The 18,873-nt window shown below is 38.5% G+C and overlaps 1 protein-coding gene across 1 annotated transcript in view; it reads right to left on the minus strand.

Moving 5' to 3' along the window:
* SMG1 (SMG1 nonsense mediated mRNA decay associated PI3K related kinase) overlaps positions 1-18,873 on the minus strand; it is a 104,359-nt gene that overhangs the window by 32,919 nt on the left and 52,567 nt on the right. Inside the window, exons 20-36 of the mRNA XM_021698052.1 lie at positions 18,627-18,826; positions 18,045-18,241; positions 17,728-17,889; positions 16,682-16,836; positions 14,162-14,304; positions 13,818-14,019; positions 10,479-10,588; positions 9,643-9,790; positions 9,112-9,271; positions 7,977-8,097; positions 4,349-4,597; positions 3,742-4,026; positions 2,506-2,650; positions 2,258-2,396; positions 1,069-1,299; positions 789-966; positions 91-252 (exon numbers count right to left, since the gene is read on the minus strand). Of these exons, the coding sequence (XP_021553727.1) occupies positions 91-252; positions 789-966; positions 1,069-1,299; positions 2,258-2,396; positions 2,506-2,650; positions 3,742-4,026; positions 4,349-4,597; positions 7,977-8,097; positions 9,112-9,271; positions 9,643-9,790; positions 10,479-10,588; positions 13,818-14,019; positions 14,162-14,304; positions 16,682-16,836; positions 17,728-17,889; positions 18,045-18,241; positions 18,627-18,826 (2,987 nt within the window). The remainder of the gene's footprint in view (positions 1-90; positions 253-788; positions 967-1,068; positions 1,300-2,257; positions 2,397-2,505; positions 2,651-3,741; positions 4,027-4,348; positions 4,598-7,976; positions 8,098-9,111; positions 9,272-9,642; positions 9,791-10,478; positions 10,589-13,817; positions 14,020-14,161; positions 14,305-16,681; positions 16,837-17,727; positions 17,890-18,044; positions 18,242-18,626; positions 18,827-18,873) is intronic.

Consider the following 18,873-nt stretch of genomic DNA (forward strand, 5'->3'; position numbering starts at 1 on the left):
ACTCTGTTAACAGCTGAAAAAAATTTACCTAACAGACATTATCTGCAAAATAATTTATACTTAAAGTAGCAGTATTTTAATATTCCATACCTGAAGCCTGTGATTCAGTACTAAGTGATATGGTACCCACTATTGCAGGGTACAATATGAGATGCGGGGAATCTTGAGCCACTCGGCAGAGAAGGTTACAAATACTTTGGCGCACATATACTTCAGGATGGTTTAAGCGTGAGAAAAGCTGTGGGATAATTCCTTCAGGATAAGAAGAAAGAAGGATACTTTAAAGTTATTAAAAACTGTCAACATAGTAGATGCAAAAGCATAAAACCTCATGTGTGTCAGAATCAGTTTTAAGGGCCTCAAATTTCTCCCTGTGTTAACAAAGAACCTAACAATAGTTCTTGTTTTCCAAGTTTGGTTAGATCTATAACCAAAATGCAGAGCAATTCAACAACGTTCTGGCAAAATGTATTTTCTATGAATGTCTGTAAAAGACAGACAGAGATAATATTTAACAAAGGGCATACAAAAATTTTTGAAACTTATTTTCACCACTGTCTCCAAAATTCATTTTGTATCCATAAAGGTCCTGCCTGTCACCCTTCTAGTTCTCTGAAAGGTGAGAGAGAAGAGTATGTCACATGCAGTTCATGGTGTCCTATTAACTAATGTAGGTATTCTGTAACACATTAAAATAATAAACATAAAGAAACTACTATGCTTGTTTATAGTCTTATATATCCTACCCAGAAATAAGTTTTCCTGAAACATTTTATTTAGACCATTACCTCTCCATGGAGCAGTAGGTGTTGTCTCCAAGCCGTGTTCCAGATACTGCCTAAGCTCACCGGCATGTTTGACGAGCAGTCTGAGCAAGCGCAGTGTGGCCATCACAATCACATCATCAGTACTCTGCTCCGCTCTGTGACTCAAATGTAGCCTAGGGTCATCTTCATCTAAAGGAATCTAAGGGGGAAAGGTGAAAGGCAGAAATAAGAATACCGTTTTCGTCCGCTAGGAAAGAAATGTCAAGTACATTTTCTTAGAACCGAACACCGTGCTACCCACCTGACCAGCATTGAGTTTAAGGAAAGTAAAATATGCGCTGCAAGACAGCTTGTACAGGCTGAAGATTCTATCTACAACCTTTCTCCACACTTTAATAACTCCTTCTGTTGCACTTTCATCAAGTTCTGAAAGCCACGGGCAACTTGAGATTAACTGACGCCAGATAACATCAACCATGTCATCTTCCTCATTATCTTCACTTTCTGTTATCTGAAGCGTTATATCTTCATCCTGAAGAAAATTGGGGCATAAAATGCTATTTTTTTAACACAAACAGAAAAGGGGGGGGGTACATGATTTTCCTATCCTATGAAAGCATCTTTCTCATTTATGAAAAATTACTTCACGTTTAGTTTCATACATGCTAAATCAAATTCATTATGCTCCTCTATGATGTATTTACTGATGCAGCTAATGAAGGATGTAAGATCTTTTTTTTTTGGTACTTTAAATGCTTCTAAGTTACAGTAAATATTCTGCTTGCAGAACATTAAATGTAATCTGTTCAAGTTTGAGGCTTGAATGTATACAGAATTCACTCACAACAGACTTTCCTCTCTTTAAAGTAATGGGCACATACATAACGCCAGCTCTGGCAGACATGACACATGCTGGTCTAGAGCAAGATGAGTCAGTACAGTTTAGCCTATGAAATAAAATCCAAACTTTTAAAGTCTATCTAAAAACTCAATAGCTCTAACATTCTAGAATTAATAGAACTCTGAGCTGAGAGAGAATAAATCCTACAGCTCATTTAGTCTACTAGTTTTCAACTCTGGCTATGAATTAGAATCACCGAGTAAGCTTAAATACATACACCCACTTCCCACTCAGAGTATCTGGGGTGGTTTTCAGGCACTGGTGTACTTTGAAAGGCCACAAGCTAGTGTTAAGAACCTAATTTCTGATCAAAACAACAATTAAAAGAGAAATTTAATTCACATAAAACAAACTTCACCTATTGTAACAGGACCTTAAGGAAATGATTTCTCAAGATTACATTCTCCTTAGAGAAGTATCATAACTCACTTTCATCTTAAAACTCCAAAGTTTTCATTTGTAACAGTAACTGCCTAAACCCCATTCAAATTTTAATCAAGTATACATGGATCAACCTCTTCAAAATCAATGAATTAAAACAGTGATCTTGACACCATTTCTCCCAAATACCGTATGATGTTTCCCTTGCCTGAATCCCCGCGGGGCGACACACAGCCTGTCCAAGAATACCATATATTCTCTCTTTTTCTTCTTCAGTTATAGTGTCTGGAAGCAGATTCTGAACTTCAGATTTTTCTCTAGGCAGCAGACGAACACCTTCTCCCTGACTATAAAAATAAACAAGTCACTGGTTCCAGCTACCAAAACTTGTCAGCAGACATTTCAAATCTCTATCCTGTAATGCAGTAAATATATTACACATTTCAACATACATACCTGGCATTATCAACCACCTTTCTGCCCCACCTATAAGCCCAACTAGCCAATGCTGCCCAGGATTTGGCTACTTCAGGTGCCTGTACTGAAGATAGGTGATACAACTGTCCCAAAATGAAGTCAGGTTCTCCAACTCCAATATGCACTGCCATAATGGACAAAAAAATATATATATATATGAAAGGACTCAGCAATATTACATTCATAAATTTCAAATGGCATTCCTACCAACATTTTAGGGATTTATTTTCTGTAAGCTATTACTAAGTTCCAGAATACTACAGTAAAATTTGATCAAAGAACACATTTTTACTATGCTTTTGAAATCAACTGAAATTGATCGAAATCAATCACTCAGCTTCACAAGTCAGCTTAAATTATCACCCTGTAAACCGCATAAATCTCTCTCATGACAACACAGGTGTCACGTGTGTTGTACAATGTCTTGAATTCTAGATATGACTGGCTCTTTCCTCACGATTAGGCTAAGCTTGAATATTCTGGCAAAAATAATATATAGGTGATCAGTATACAATCTCATTCAGTCAAAAAATTCATGAGGTAAATATCTTTATTCACACCTGCTATAATGCCATTTGCCAAGATTTATAATAATCACAGGACACATCCCTTATGAATATCAAGACTGTAAATTACATAGATTATAATTATTTTATAAGACCAACCTAAATAATTAAAATCCTCGGCTTCATTACAACAAAAATGAAAGTATATTCTCATCAGCAAAGAGGTTAACTATCTCCCACTCTGTAAAACCTGGACAGAACAACACTGAATGAACTACCCTATTTGTCAAGTACCTTTCTATTACTAGCACTAGTGTCAGAATGTGAAACTTTCATCTCCTAGAGTTTCTGTGCTCTAGGAGCCAAGGAGACCACAGGCAACTATCGTGTATCTTTCGTGCTCCTTCCAGTGTGAGGTGGAATTTAAGTATCTGGAGCAGGACCTTCTTGCCGGCAAAAACATCCAAGTCCATAAAAGCACTGTGGCTTGGGAAGGCCAGAAGTCAGCAGAGTTAGGTGACTTCCACAGTGGCATTAAATACTAAAGAAATGTGTTTTAGTTACTTCCAGATGGTTTAGTATACTGAATTTCCACGCAAACAATTTTTGCGGCAAGTTACAGCCAGCTTAACATTGTAAACTTTAAAACCAGTGGAGAAATAACTTCTAAAATTGGTATTTTAAAGCTAGTAAAATAAAGAAAGCCTACCTGTAGATTCGCTCTCAATCCGAGGATACTCTTCTTCCACTGTATTAACAGATGGCAGTTCTATTAAAGCAAGTATGTTTTTAGACAGAGTAGAAAGACCTGTGAAGTTCTGCTGTTGCTGAGCTCTGTAAACCTGTTTCAGCTGCCCTGAAATTTCTTTCCATTCTGCCTGGATCCATTTAGCCAGTGTCAGAATTGACTTGGCAACTGCATATTCAGCTTTGGCAGACTTGCAGAAAGATATGGCACAAGAACTTAACATTTCCATTGCATGTGTTGACTGGCCTATAGAAAACCAAAAACCAGCCCTTAGAAGCCTTATATGCAAGTGATTAACAGTATTTCAGGGTAAAGTAACAATGTAAATTCGGTGGTAATCAATGATCTCTAGATACATTTCTTACTTTGACACACTATAACAAAATTACCGCTCTAAAAGCACCAAATTACAAAGGTAAGTCAATTACAGGTAATTTATTGTTCAAGATGCAAATACTCTGCCACAGCTGAAAAAAAGTCAGCTTTTCTAATATTGCCTTACAGCATACACATTTTCATACACGATTTTCATTTCAGTCAGACATTAACCACAGTTCTTTTTACTAACCTGCTGTATATAGCAATTTGGTTTTTTCAATGTCAAGTTCAGGTCCCCATTTTTCATCCACTTGACCTTGAGTTGATAGTTTTTTAAAATGCTGGACTAAATCCTGTGCAGTAGTAGTCTTTCCCAGCTGAACCTCACTACACTGTGCCAGCAGTCTTGTTGCAAGTGAAACATTCCCTCGTTTTCTAGCAAATTTTGCTGCTGTTAGACCTAATTCCATGAGATGGCTTCTAATTGGAACTGTTTGTTCTGGAGAAAAGAAAACATTTCATTAGTCCTTGATTGGTCTAGCCCAGACTGCACAGACACATGGCCAAAAATTCTTCCCCAGCCATTTTCCCTTCCCTACCAACTCCCTAAATAAAGGTAACTCATTTTTCATTATCTTTAAATCCCTAGCAGCTAGCACAGTGCTTGGCATACAATAAACAGTACATGTTTGTTAAAAAATAAATGTAAGCGAACGATGAAGCAAAGTAAAAATCATTCACTACAAGAAATTAGCTTTTCAGTTTCTAGATCTTTTTAGTAAAGAGGCTAGGCCAAAGGGTGGGGAAAGAGAATAAGGCCAGACCATCTCTCTCTTGTTGTGTTAAGTACCCTCTGCCCTTCTATCATGCCATTCTCTCTTGGTTCACTCCTACCTTTCTGAAGAATCCTCAGTCTCCTTCTCATCCACTACCTATCCATTAAAACTGGTGTTCCTCAGGGTCGGTCCTAGGCTCTCTACTCTTCTTACTCTGCATATTGTCCCTGGACAATATCATCTGCTCCTGTAGCTTCAATTACCATATAAATGCTGATTACTCTTCAATCTTTATCTCTAGCCAGATCTGACATCTGAGTCCCACCTGCTTACCAGTCACCTATACTCAGGTATTTAAAGGGCACTTTTAACCTGTGTCAAGTGGAATCCATTTTCTACCACCCTCCAAACCTATTCTACTTCCTTCTCCTGTTATTCCTTTCTCAAGGAAAGGCATATGATCAACCTGGCTACCTGAGCAGGTGCCTGCCAGTCATCTTAAGACTCTACTTGCAGCCCATATATCGTATCTATTTTTTTCTATCCCTACTGCCACTACCTGGGTTACCTTTAGCAGGAACTTCAGCCTAACTGGTCCCTCTGCCCCCAGTCTTATCCTCTTCTGGTCCATTCTCCAACCGGCAAATGAAATATCTCACACAAAGGTAAATATGAACACTTAAACTTCCCTTTGATGGCTTCCCACAGCCTCTGACAAAACCCCAACTCCTGAATTTGCCTTGAAAGGCACTGATGTCTTGCATTTCAGTCCAATCTCAATCTCCTTCAGCTTCCTCTCTTCCCACTCTCCCTTAGGCAAACTGTCACCTAAGAATCTTTCATTAATGCTGCTGGCCTTCACATATTTTTTTCCAACCAGTCTACTGCCTTCCATCTCATCCCTACCTCCCTTAAGTATCAGCTTAAATGTTACTTCCTCCCCAAATCCTGTTCTGACTGATCCCTAGGATTAAATCTGTGCCCTTGTTGCATGTTCTTTAGCACCATGTACAAGCACTTCCACTCAGCACACCATACTGCTGTCCCTTGTTTGATGTTTTCCCTGCTAGACTTTAGAATCACTGTGGTCCCTGGAATGCAGAAAACAAGCTTGCCTTGTTCACCGTTACATCCCAACTTGGAGCACAATACCTGGCACAAAGCACACACTTCATAAGCACTTGCTGAAGAAGGAAAAAAAGTGAGGAGGAGTGGAGTTCTGTCTCCAACTATAACCGCTGGGTTACTGACTTTTTATTCCCAATTTTAAAACTTGTTCAATAAGGGAAGGATGAGAAAGAAGATGATATCTGTAGTCCTATTATATGCCATGCTCTGTGCTATTTCCTGTAATCCTTATAAGAATCGCCTGAGCAGGGGCGCCTGGGTGGCTCAGTCGTTAAGTGTCTGCCTTCAGCTCAGGTCATGAATCCAGGGTCCTGGGATCGAGCCCTATATCAGGCTCCCTGCTCAGCAGGAAGCCTGCTTCTCCCTCTCCCACTCTCTCTGCTTGTGTTCCTGCTTTCACTATCTCTCTATCAAATAAATAAAATCTTTAAAAAAAAGCATCTCCTGAGCAGTAAATACCCATGACTGAAGAGGAAAGTGACTCAGAAGTTTAATGGCTTGCCCTAGGTCCTTCCACTTGCAAATGCTGGGCTAAGGATCCAACCCAAGTGTATATGGCAAGGAAGGTCCAGGTGAGTCACAGTTCCCAGCAATCACTCTGCAATCCAAGTCCATACCCCAGCAAAACCTTACTTGAAATTTAATACACAAATGTATTCAGTAACCTTAGCTACCACATTTTCAACTAAACTTCTACAGAATTCTGGCAACTTTTCAATTTTTAAGCAATAAAGTAAATCGCTAGCATCCCTTTAACATGACAGACAGTTCTTTCTTAAAAATGAGACCTACTAAAAAAAAATAAAAAATTTTTAAAAATTTAAAAATGAGACCTACTTAAAAAAAAGAGAGACCTACTAATACATATACAAGTACTACTTCTCTATTCACTTGGAGTGTTTAAAACTTAACATTCACAGTACATTGTATCTGACAAAGAATTTGTATCCAGAACAAATAAACAAGTCTATGACTTGATTAAAAATGGGCAGGATTTGAACACTTAACAAAGTAAGATATACAATGGGCACTATGCAAATGAAAAGATGCATAATCTCATTAATCACCAGGAAAATGCAAATAAAACAATGAGGTACTATTATACACTGGTGCCAGTGACTAAAATTAAAGACCCAGCACTACCAAGGATGAAGATGCCAGAAGAAATGTACACTCTCTAGAAAATGTCAAACTATTTTTAACATTAAACTATATGACCCAACAATTTGACTCATAGGCATTTACTCAAGAGAAACACAAATACATGTCCACCCAGAGACCTGTACATGAATTTCATAGCAGTTTTATACATAGTAGTCCAAATTTTAAAATAAACAACTCCAATATCCACCAAAAGACCCAGAGATAAATTATGGTATACCCATAGAATGGGCAGTACTCAACAACAGGAAGGATCACAGTACTACTGCACAACACATAGGGGAAACCTTAAAAATAAAATGCTGAACAAGAGAAGCCAGACACAAGAGAGCTGTAGGATTCCATTTATATAAAACTTTAGTAAAGACATGTTTAATCTGGGGCACCTGGGTGGCTCAGTCTTTAAGCGTCTGCCTTTGGCTCAGGTCTTGATCCCAGGGTCCTGGGATGGAGCCCCGCATCGGGCTCCCTGCTCAGGGGGAGACTGCTTCTCCCTCTCCCACTCCCCCTGCTTGTGTTCCCTCTCTGTGTCTCTCTGTCAAATAAATATATAAAATCTTTAAAAAAAAAAAAAAAAAAGACGTGTCTAATCTACAGTGATAGAAGACAAATCAGCGGTTGTCCAGGACAGGACAGATGGGAGAGGTGACTGGGAAGAGGCATAAGGAAACCTTATGGGGTAAGATCCATGTTTTGTATCTTAATTGTATTGGTGGTTACACTGGTGAAGATGTGTCAAAACTCATGGAATTGTACACTTAAAATGTGTAAATTATATCTCAATCAAAGCTATTAAAAAACCAACCTAATTACCTTTTATTTTCTCCAACAATTGACTCTGGTACATGGTATATCTTAATGCCTGCATCCATGGCCTCACATCATGCTGTTTACATGAACGCAGAGCTTCACTGAAGAGTGGAATAAGACAATCCTGCCAGAGAAAAACCAAAACTACTTAATGTAAACAGCCTCTCATATGTTCATAGGTTGAGGTAAGCTGCACCCCCATAAGCCAACTACTCCAGGCTCATCTAATTAAACTCTCCACTTTCTTCACTGTCTTCTGATCATAAGAGGAAAGACACTGTAAGAGCAAAATCTTTGTTTTGGGGGGAAAAAAAATTCCAATTTATCAATATAATGAATAAAGCACACTTATAAAAAATAAACACAGCATATTTACTATAAAGAAGTTGAATTACAGAGAAACATAAAACTATTGGCTTTATAAGCAGATTCTCATAGACTATAATTCCCTTGGGAAGGGCCCATCTTTGGTTAAACTTTACCCTATCTGGAAGAGATGAGGTGTCTTCATTATTATTATTAACTTTTTTTTTTTAAGTAAGCTCTTCGCCCAACATGGGGCTTGAACTCACAACCCTGAGATCAGGAGCTGCATGCTCTACCAATTGAGCCAGCCAGGTGCCCAAGAGAGTCTTTGTTTTAATCAAATCTAAAATTTGTAACACCCATCAATGGAAAACATATTTATATACACCAACCCTTCTTCCAAAAAAAAAAGAAAAAAATTAAGCAATTAGCCATCCTTGAAATGATATATCTTAGGTTCCTCCATCTGCCTCACACACTTCTCAAATGAAAATGTGCCTGAAAATGACATTTTAGATTTCTGGGTTTACTAGCTTGTCCAACAAATGCTACTTTAAAAAGTCAAAAAAATCTTGGGGCACCTGGGTGGCTCAGTCAGTTGGGTATCTGACTCTTGGTTTTGGCTCAGGTCATGATCTCAAAGGTGTGGCATTGAGCCCTAAGCTGGGCTCCAGGCTCAGCGGGGAGTCTGCTTGAGATTCTCTCCCTCTGCCCCTTCTCCACGCTCTCTCTCTCAAATAAATAAATCTTAAAAAAAAAAAATTTTTTTTTTCTACACGAATGCCTATTAATGTTCAGAAGAACATCCTGATAAGGATACACACATACACACCTCTGTTGAAAGTCTGTTAGAAACTGTGTTCTCCAAAGCAGAAGAGCAATACAGCTGTAAGGTACTTAGAACTGGCAGATTCTGTGAAACTGTTAAAGTAGAAAGTCTCAGTGGTCCAATAGCTATGCGGGAGGTTTGCTTCAAGTACTTTACCACATTTCTGAAACAAAATATTCACTGTCAATTAATAAATGAGATTTTCCAACCTGGTAATCACTGAAGGGATAAGGTGGTTTGGTAAGATGCTACTATAGTGGCATCCAAAGAGGAGGAAGGAAGAGGAGCTGCCTGCCCTTTAGTAAAATTACATAAGCAAGTCAAGACATGCTTCTGGGGATTTCTACAGTTTAGTTAGTTTCAACCTCTATATATGTTGCCAAGTGGCATTCTTGTGTCATATGACTTCTACAACTAAAATGAAGCTATCATGACTAACATTGTAGTGATCACGTAATCGACTCCTCCCCAAAGGACATACATTTACCATATGGTATACACAGTGCACACCAACCTCTTTAGGATTAAACTTACTCAGTTATGGACTGCCACTTCTGATCTTGTTCTATATGGTTTAAAGCGGTTGCCAGACAAACAGAACTTCTCAACAACTGAACTTCAATGGATTTCTGAAGTTCCCTTGGATCCGGACTTAACATACTAGGAAGCAGTTTTTTCATATCTACAGAAGTTAAATAAATTCCGTGAAGTTAATTTGCTTTTAATGTGTTAAGAGTGATAAGATATTTTGACAGTATTAAAAAGTTATCACCAATGAAAACATTCTTTCATATTTAAATGCAGGTAGCTGAACACTATGATTAAGCATTTCTGATAGCTATGTAAAAAATATAGTCCACATTCAAATTATATCTCAGACCTGCCTCAAAACAGCTGATTTCCAAAGTTCCAAAATCAGCAAATCAACCTACTACATTTCAAAGGGCAAATCTAGCCCTACTTTGCAAACCTTACTGAATCTAGCAACTCAATACTAACACACAAACTACCCACCATACTAACGTTAGTGTAATATTTTACATGATGTTCAGTTGTGGTAAGAAAGTTAATGAACCACAGTAAAAGGTCAAGAAAAATATTTAGCTTAAAGACTACTTAAACTTTTTCAAACGTGGCTAGATAAATCTCAAAGTCTTACAATAGCCTTTTTTTAGTTTAATTTTACTTACATTGTTTTTATTTGCCAAATCAAATATAAGTAAAACAGACCTAAAGATGTTCCTTAACATATGATTCTGCTCCAAAATAAATGTACAAAAACTTCCAGATTTTCCAGTAAAATACTAAGCCAAACATCTTGAGCAACTTGTCTATAAAATACTTAATTCTAAGATTATTATTTCAAATACCTATTTTCTCTTTTGATCCTCCAGCAAGTAGACTGATATTTTCTCCTGGTAACAATTCTAATTGCTCAGTACACTCAACAAATTCTCCAGATTCAAAACTGCTTAGTGATCTGTAATTAAAATACCAGTTAGCTTGTATTACACTTATCCAGCCTGTGGGATCATTCAAAAAAAGTAGAACAAATTCTAGAAAAACACAGCACAGTTACACAGCATTCTCTTGATGAGGTTCCTTCTATGTAGGCCATCATTTTTTATTTCTATTTTGAAGATGTGACTACCGATTTAATTAGCACTAAAATCAGAGTGGCAAACCAGAAAGCCACAGCTATAGTAGTCATTCACAGTTTAGCATACTCACCCCTCCATGTTTCCTTCCTCTTTTTGTAGCCTGTTATCTTCGGGGGCCCATCCAACAAACTGACAGATCTCTTCAGGGCAATGCTAACATCTGATTCTCCCCAAACTACCTCTAAATTCGCTACATGGCCCCATTCCCCACCTAAAGCCCAGGCCCCTGGGGGGCTCCTGTTCTATTATCTTAGCCTTCCATCTCATCCCACCTTTCACTGCTGGCCTCCCTCCCTCTCTCCCTTCTCCAACGTGTTCCACAGAAGCGGTTTCTCTTTTTTTTTTTTTTTTAAGATTTTATTTATTTATTTGACAGAGCACGAGAGAGGGAACACAAGCAGGGGGAGTAGGAGAGGGAGAAGCAGGCTTCCCGCTGAGCAGGGAGCCCGATGTGGGGCTGGATCCCAGGACCCTGGGATCATGACCTGAGCCGAAGGCAGACGCTTAACAACTGAGCCACCCAGGCACCCCGCTGTTTCTCTTATTTAAAAGAATTCTTCCTTTCCATCTCCTTATGTCATCTGAATTCTTCCTTTCCATCTCCTTATGCCTCTGAAACTCCTTTAGTCATGTAGCATCAATGCTAGGACGAGAGACCTTCTAGCTCCCTACCTACTGGCTGCTACTTTCAGACACTCACTCTGTTCCCATTCCTACTATAGCTGCTTTCCAACCAAGACGATGACTCGGTTTCTTAATCTCTCTTTTCCATTAATCCACTCTTCTTTTCCTGTCCCTCTTGCTGTGCCCCTCCCTTACAACACAGCCTGAATCCAGCACTAGAAATGTAACATCAATGACTGCATCTGCCTCCCCCTTATAAGCTCCAAGCCTGGACCAAGGCAACCACGCGCTTCTCATGTGAGCCGCAACTGATGGAACTGTCGAGGTTTGGTAATAACACCCTTATCATTCCTGCCACTACAGGGTCTGACTTCTCTCCAGTGGCAGGTTCCCTGTGTCCCCACTAGGCTCTACAATGCCCTCACACTCTCAGCTAATGACTGACTCCTCAAAACACACACACACACATACACACAGCCCGACAGGCTTTCATTTCCTCTACTCTTACTCTTAATCCACCATCTACCCGCTCCCAAAACTCTGTCCATATCCAACTACTTTCCTTGGGTGCAAAAAAGGAGGGTTCTTTTTTCCAGTTAACCCTTCAATCAATGTTCTTTATCCTGTTTCTTCAACCTCTGCTTTCTAGTCACTCCTTCGCCTGAGCTTAAAAGAACACTTAATCTCTCCAATACTTCAATACACAACATTGTCCTCCAGCCACAGCTTCCTCTCCTTGACTTCATGAAGAACTCACTACCCAAATAATCTTTAGAGCCTTTGATTTCCAAGTTTCTTCACTACTCAATAGTATTCAGCCTGGCTGCTTCTCCTTCTCTCTCTCTCTCTCTCTCTCCAAAGCTCTTCTTGCGTGCAGTCTCTGGAACTCCTAACAAGGCAGACTACCCCAGTCTGGTTCTCCTACATCTCGGAACTCTTCCTTCCTCAGTGTCTTTGTGTTTTTTATCAATGGCTTCATCTCCCCTCCCTTAACAAAGATGCTTGTAAGGATTCTGTCCTTGGCCCTCTTTACTTTTCACTCACCCATCCCCAGGGCTTTATCTGTTAACTGGGTAGCTTACAAAGGCTCTGGAGTACACAGGAGTTTGAAAAGAGGGTTTTTTACTGTCACCTACATGCAAATGATCCCCAAATCATTCTCTAGCTTAGACTTTTCTCCTTTGCTCCAAATCCAATTCTTAATTGCGTATTAAACAATCTCCTCTGCATGTTTCATTTGCACCTTAAACACACCTCATTGTCCTGTGTGCTCCTACTTCAATTAGTGTCTGTTTCTCCCTCTACCTCTGTCCCACAGGTTAGTAGTCTACATGCCACCACCCCTGCCATCAATCCACCTAGTCTCTTCACAACACAGCAGAGTGAACCACTAAGTCAGATCAGGACATGCCTCTCCTGTTCAAATCTCACCGAAGATTTTCTCTCTCATTAGGAGTCAAAGTCCTTCTCACAGTTCCCTCCTACTCTCTACCCTTATCTCTTATTATTCACTCTGCTTCAACCAGAGTGGCCTCCAGGGTATTTCCAGAACACTCAAAGCACATAATTCTTCCATCAGACCGGTTTCCTCAAGTCTTTGCTCAAATGTCATGCTGATGGCATTCCCAACCTTGTCTGTCTGTCTGTCTGTGTCTCCTCTAGAAGGGAGCTCCTCAAGGGTCAGAACTCGTGTTTCATGAAATGTTGCACCCCACTGACTGGCATATAGTACATGCTCAATGGAGAAATTACCCATTAACACATTTACTTTTTAGAAGCTGGGCTTCTCGATGGGAGGGACAGCTAATGACCTGTGTCCAAGCCACTTACGGGTATACAGATTTTGAATTAAGGGAATATTTTGTGGGGTTTTTAAATTTAAATATTTATTTAAGTAATCTCTACACCCAATGTGGGACTCGAACTCATGACCCCAAGATCGAGAGTCGCATGCTCTACCAACTGAGACAGCCAGGCGCCCCAGTACATACATTTTAAATTAAGGTATTAATAAATACACAGAGGAACAACAAGAAGAAAAAAGACAAGAAAGGGAATTTAATTTATAAATGTTCATAAACTGCACTCCTTAGAATATTTTCAATCAATTCAAACCTACTTTAGAAACAGTCATCAAATGTGACCCTTTCTAAAGCAGTAACAAATTTCTCTTTATATTTATTTTGTAAGCTCTAAGAATCAATACCGAATGACTGTTTCAACAGTGACAAGACTGTTTTCCCACTGCATGAATACCTTCCTCACCTCTAATGTTGGTTTCTCATTGTAGTCATTTTCAAACAGCAATATTATTAGAACTTCAAATATCTTGCAATAGTAGGTATGACCAATTTTAATATTTTTCTGTCACAGAGGAAGACTTTAAAGCTACTGAAAATTTATTTAAATGAAAAAAGTCCTTACTTTATGTAGTTGAAATCAGCTTTCAGGTTGAGAGAAGTGCTGCTGGTACTCTTCTTCAAGTCGTGGATAGCATTCTGCCACTCCTGTACGGCAGCCCAATCAGCAATGGAAATGTAGCACTCACACGCTTTATTTCCCAAATAATTTATAACCTCAGGGGAAGAGTCAGTTGGCTTAGACAACACAGTTTTTCTGGATTCACCTGAGTGAATGTATTTTATAAAACAGAGAGATCCAGGGCAGTTATAAATATTTTAAAGAGCACAGAAATCTAAAAATACACAGTAAGATCGTCAGTACAAACTATCTGACTACAGCTTTTTATTTAAATTCCAGATGCTCACCGTTCAGAGAATGTTTGGGGCTGGCACTATTACGCCCAGCGTTGGCCAACGTGAGAACAGATTTCTCAAAGCTGGAGATGCAGCAGTCGATACCTGTCATGGCGCACAAGTGCTCCTGGTACTCCACAGAGGCCTTTTCAAACCTTTAATGCAAATTCAAACAGTCGCTATTTTTAATTATCCACAGCACTTCCAAAAAAAAACAAACAAAAAATTAATCACTCAACAAATTGAGCAGGGAAATAAATAAACCGAGTGGAGACAATGAGTTAATTATTTTGTGTGGGGTTGGGGTGCACAAAATTTTATTTTTTTCCTCACAACAAATGAAAATAAATTCAAAAAAAAAAAAAAGGGAGGGGCGACTGCGTGGCGCAGTTGGTTGGGCGTCTGGACTCCTGGTTTCGGCTCAGGTCATGATCTCAAGCCCTGCACCAGGCGTCTCACTCAGTGTGGAGTCTCTTCAGACTTTCACCGTCTCCCTCTGTCCTTCCCTACTGTGCACATCTCTCTCTCTCAAATAAATAAATAAACAGAATCTTAAAAAAAAAAAAAGGCATTATACAGTAACAGAAGGGGCGCCTGGGGAGTTGTCAGTTAAGCGGTTAAGAGTCTGCCTTTGGCTCAGGTCATCATCTCAGGGTCCCAGGATCAAGCCCCGCATCAGGCTCCCTGCTCAGCAGGGAGTCTGCATCTCTCTCTCTCCCTCTGCCCCTTCCCACCTCTCGTTCTCTCCTTCTCACTCTCTTTCTCTCAAATAAATAAATAAAATCTTAGGGAAAAAACACAAAGGTATCCTTCACTTTAAAAAAAATATATAACAGAAAATACCGGTAAGTATCTGATTTCAATGTACACAAAGGCTAAGAAGAATAAATTTTTAAGAATTCAAAAAGTAACAGATACTAATGACATAATTTGAAACTTTTAAGTACCCAAAACACCATAAATATTAAAAACAAATTACAAAGCAAGAAATTAGATAGCATCAACAATCTCGCTGTATAATAAAATCTCACAGATCAATACAGGAAAAAATGAGAGCCCATGAAGACATAATCTACATTTTTAAAAATCACAAAAAATCACAAATGATCAACAGAACATATGGGGAAAGTCCTACTATTAATCATTAATAAACAAATGTAAATTAAAACTATCTTCACTGATGATGATGGCAGGGCTGTTTTTCAGAGACCCTCAATACAAAGGTGAAGGGAAGGGGTTATTTTTCTATTGTTAGGGATTAAACTGGAAACAGTTTTCTGTATAGTAACTTAGCAAAAGAATGAACCATAAGCCTTATGGTCTATAGCCTTTCTTCTAGTAAATCAACTTGAAGGAATGAATTCAAAGAAAATAAACACAACTATAAGCTATAGTTTAAAGAATTAAGTACCATGGTACATTAAGATTAGTAAAAAACATAAAAAATAACCTTACCTTCCAATAAAATTAACACTGTAGAATATTTAACATGGGAAAAATATTTTTTAAAATATTGCTGAGTGGCAAAAGCAAAATGAGGTAACCAGCAAAAACACAGTGATTTCTGGGAAAAGACTGTGTATGAAAGAAAAAAAGAACTAAAATGGCATGTACACCAAAACTAACAGTTTTCACTGGCAGATGGAATTATGAGTTCTTTATTTCCTACATTTTCCAGATTTGGTAAAACTGACAAAAATATACACAGACTATTATGGTTCATGTTCATTTACCTAGCGAAATCAAGTAAGTTTAAATGTTGAGTGCACAGGGCTAATGAGCAAGTACTCTAGTTTGTACCAGACTCTGAAATGAAAGGTTATCAATTACGGATCAAGTTCAAAAATATATAAAACAAGTATGGGGCGCCTGGTAGCTCAGTTGGTTAAGCGTCTAACTCTTGATTTAGGCTGAAGTCATGATCTCAGGATCATGAGATCAATCCCCACATCAGGCTCTGTGCCAGGCATGGAGCTCCCTTGAAATTCTCTCTCTCCCTCTCCCTCCGTCCCTTTTCCCTGCTCCCTATCAAGAGAGACAGAAAGATGGAAAGAAATACAGGAAGAAAGACAAAAAGAAAGAGAAGGAGAGAAGGAAGGAGGGAAGGTAGGAAGGAAGGAAGGAAGGAAGGAAGAAATTAATTTACAAAACAATGGGCAGATCTTACTTTAAGGAAGACTTCTTACTAATCCATAAATAAGAAAGGCATCTAAGTTTTGCTGCTACTTAAAGAACAGACTAAAGATGACTCCTATTAAAGTGACTTACAGCAAGTTTCAATTGCTGAAACTGAACAAAGCCGTTTTAACATTTAACTACAATGTTAGCCAGGAATACAGAGGATTTTTTTTTTTTTTTAAGATTTTATTTATTGACAGAGAGAGACAGAGCAAGAGAGGGAACACAAGCAGGGGGAGTGGGAGAGGGAGAGCTGAAGGCAGACGCTTAATGACTGAGCCACCCAGGCACCCCAGGAATAGAGGATTTAAATGTAAAGACAACCTATCACCTATTTCCTTCCTTCCAACTTACCTCCCTTCAGCCTGCTGGGCCACTGAATTAATCCAGAGAAGATTCTTTCCAACAATGGAAGATGACCAGACAGCAATTCCCTGTATAGCTTCAGGACAATGAAGCTCACACAGCGCTTCTACCACCATCATGATGGTTACTTCCAATTCATTCCCCTGAGAGTTCATTCAGAAAAATTAATCATAGATCTCAATACCATTAAAATCTACTAAATTTACTACTGATCACAATCTAAGCCCATTTAAAGGCAAATGTATTTCACAGTTATTTTTACAATGGTATTATATTATTAGATCAGAATTCTTGAAAATTTACGCATAATGTATCTACAAAACGTAACAACCTTAACAACACATGGGTGTCAATCTTTACATGAATTAAAAGATTATTAATTTTAATTTTAATTTTATGTCTGAATACTGCTTACTGATATTATATCTAATTAATAAGCATTTGCAGGGCGCCTGGGTGGCTCAGTCGTTAAGTGTCTGCCTTCGGCTTACATCCCAGGGTCCTGGGATCAAGCCCCCATCAGGCTCCCTGCTCAGCGGGAAGCCTGCTTCTCCCTCTCCCACTCCCCCTGCTTGTATTCCCTCTCTCACTGTCTCTGTCAAATAAATCTTTAAAAATAAACATTTGTTATTTTTGGATTCCACTTACTGAACCCATCTATAAGCCAGCACTTTCCCCATGTAACATTATATGTACCTTTGCATACATTATAAATTATATATACGTTCCTATACATTATACAATTCTTAAAAATTATGATGAGAATTTTCTTCTACAAATTTCTAAGAATTACCTTTAAAGTTCCAACCTTAAACATAAGTAATACATATTTTGACATGTTCTAAGTACAAAATATGAATAGGTGATTTGGAAGTTCTTGCTTTTACAAAATATTGAATCAAAACCTTTGAAATATAAGTTTTGAATGAACAGAAATTTTAACTTATTTCATCCATAGATTAAATCACAATAAAGGAATTAAACTCAAATTTTTCTAATTAACAGATTTAAAATTAACTCCAAATACACTTTACCTGAGATAGATTTGTCTTCATTTCTGTAAGCAAGTCAAAGCCGTGTCTCACGGTCACAGCAGGCTGGCCTGCCAACAACCCAACCCTCATAATGGAAAGTCGGATCCGTGTCAGCCAGTCTTGGCAAGTTTGGCGATTAGTATAAAAAAAAGTCCTAATGACCTTTAGAATAAAGAAAAAGAAGAGCTCAGGATTGGTTAAGATTCTAGGTATAGATGTCTCAAATACACAAGAGTATGGTGATTTAAGCTCTACAAGCACTGCCAGGCTTGCCCATGAAAATGCTACAAAGCAACACTCAGCCCACTGAAACCAACCTTGGGAGGTGATGTTAATGCATTAGCGCACCCCTCGTATGCATTATACATTAACTTCTCCAAATTTTCCAGATACTGCAGAAGAAGAACAAGTCTAAGCTGGTTGCTACTGTGGCCTTCATCATTGTCTGCAGTTGTCCACTGACTAACATCTTGATCGGGATTTAATGTGTGAGCTGCAAGACTTCTAATGATACCTTAAAGCAAAGACAACATTCCAAATTTAAAAGAAATCTTTAAAGATTCTAGAAGGTGGAGATAATTTCACAAAATTACATTTATCAAGCATCCTCTGTACATCCATCATTTAAAAACAAAACTCCCAACATGAAAGATCTCTTATTTTAGGGGAAAAAAAAGTTTTCTCTACACAAATCCCCTAGTTTTTGAACACAAGTACATAACCATGTTGTTGTCAACACAATTACTCGATGAAAGTTTGTCAGAGTATTAAAGATAAACAAAGCGTATACTCTCAAATTTTTGTTTTAACAAAGGTAAGAAGTCCATTCTTTCTTACTATAAGAAGGGTTTGAAAGTATTTATATCACAAAGTTTGAAAAAGCACAAAGAGCTGATTACCTTCAATGGTCTGGAAGGTATCCTGAGCTCTGCCCAATGGGGTTCTCAACTTAGAGAGGACAGTGAACTGTGCTGCCTCCCAAATAGCCCACTGCCAAAGGATAGCATCTGTCTTTAGAAGATTTCGGGGAATTGTTGATTGGTCACGCTTATCCAGTCTCTGGCAGCTATAGAACAATCTTTCTAACCAATTGTCCTTCCTGGGAAAAGCAGTTTCATATTTAACAGACAATGACAACTTCATTAA

Source organism: Neomonachus schauinslandi, chromosome 5 (genome assembly GCF_002201575.2).
Source record: "Neomonachus schauinslandi chromosome 5, ASM220157v2, whole genome shotgun sequence".
NCBI lineage: Eukaryota > Metazoa > Chordata > Mammalia > Carnivora > Phocidae > Neomonachus > Neomonachus schauinslandi.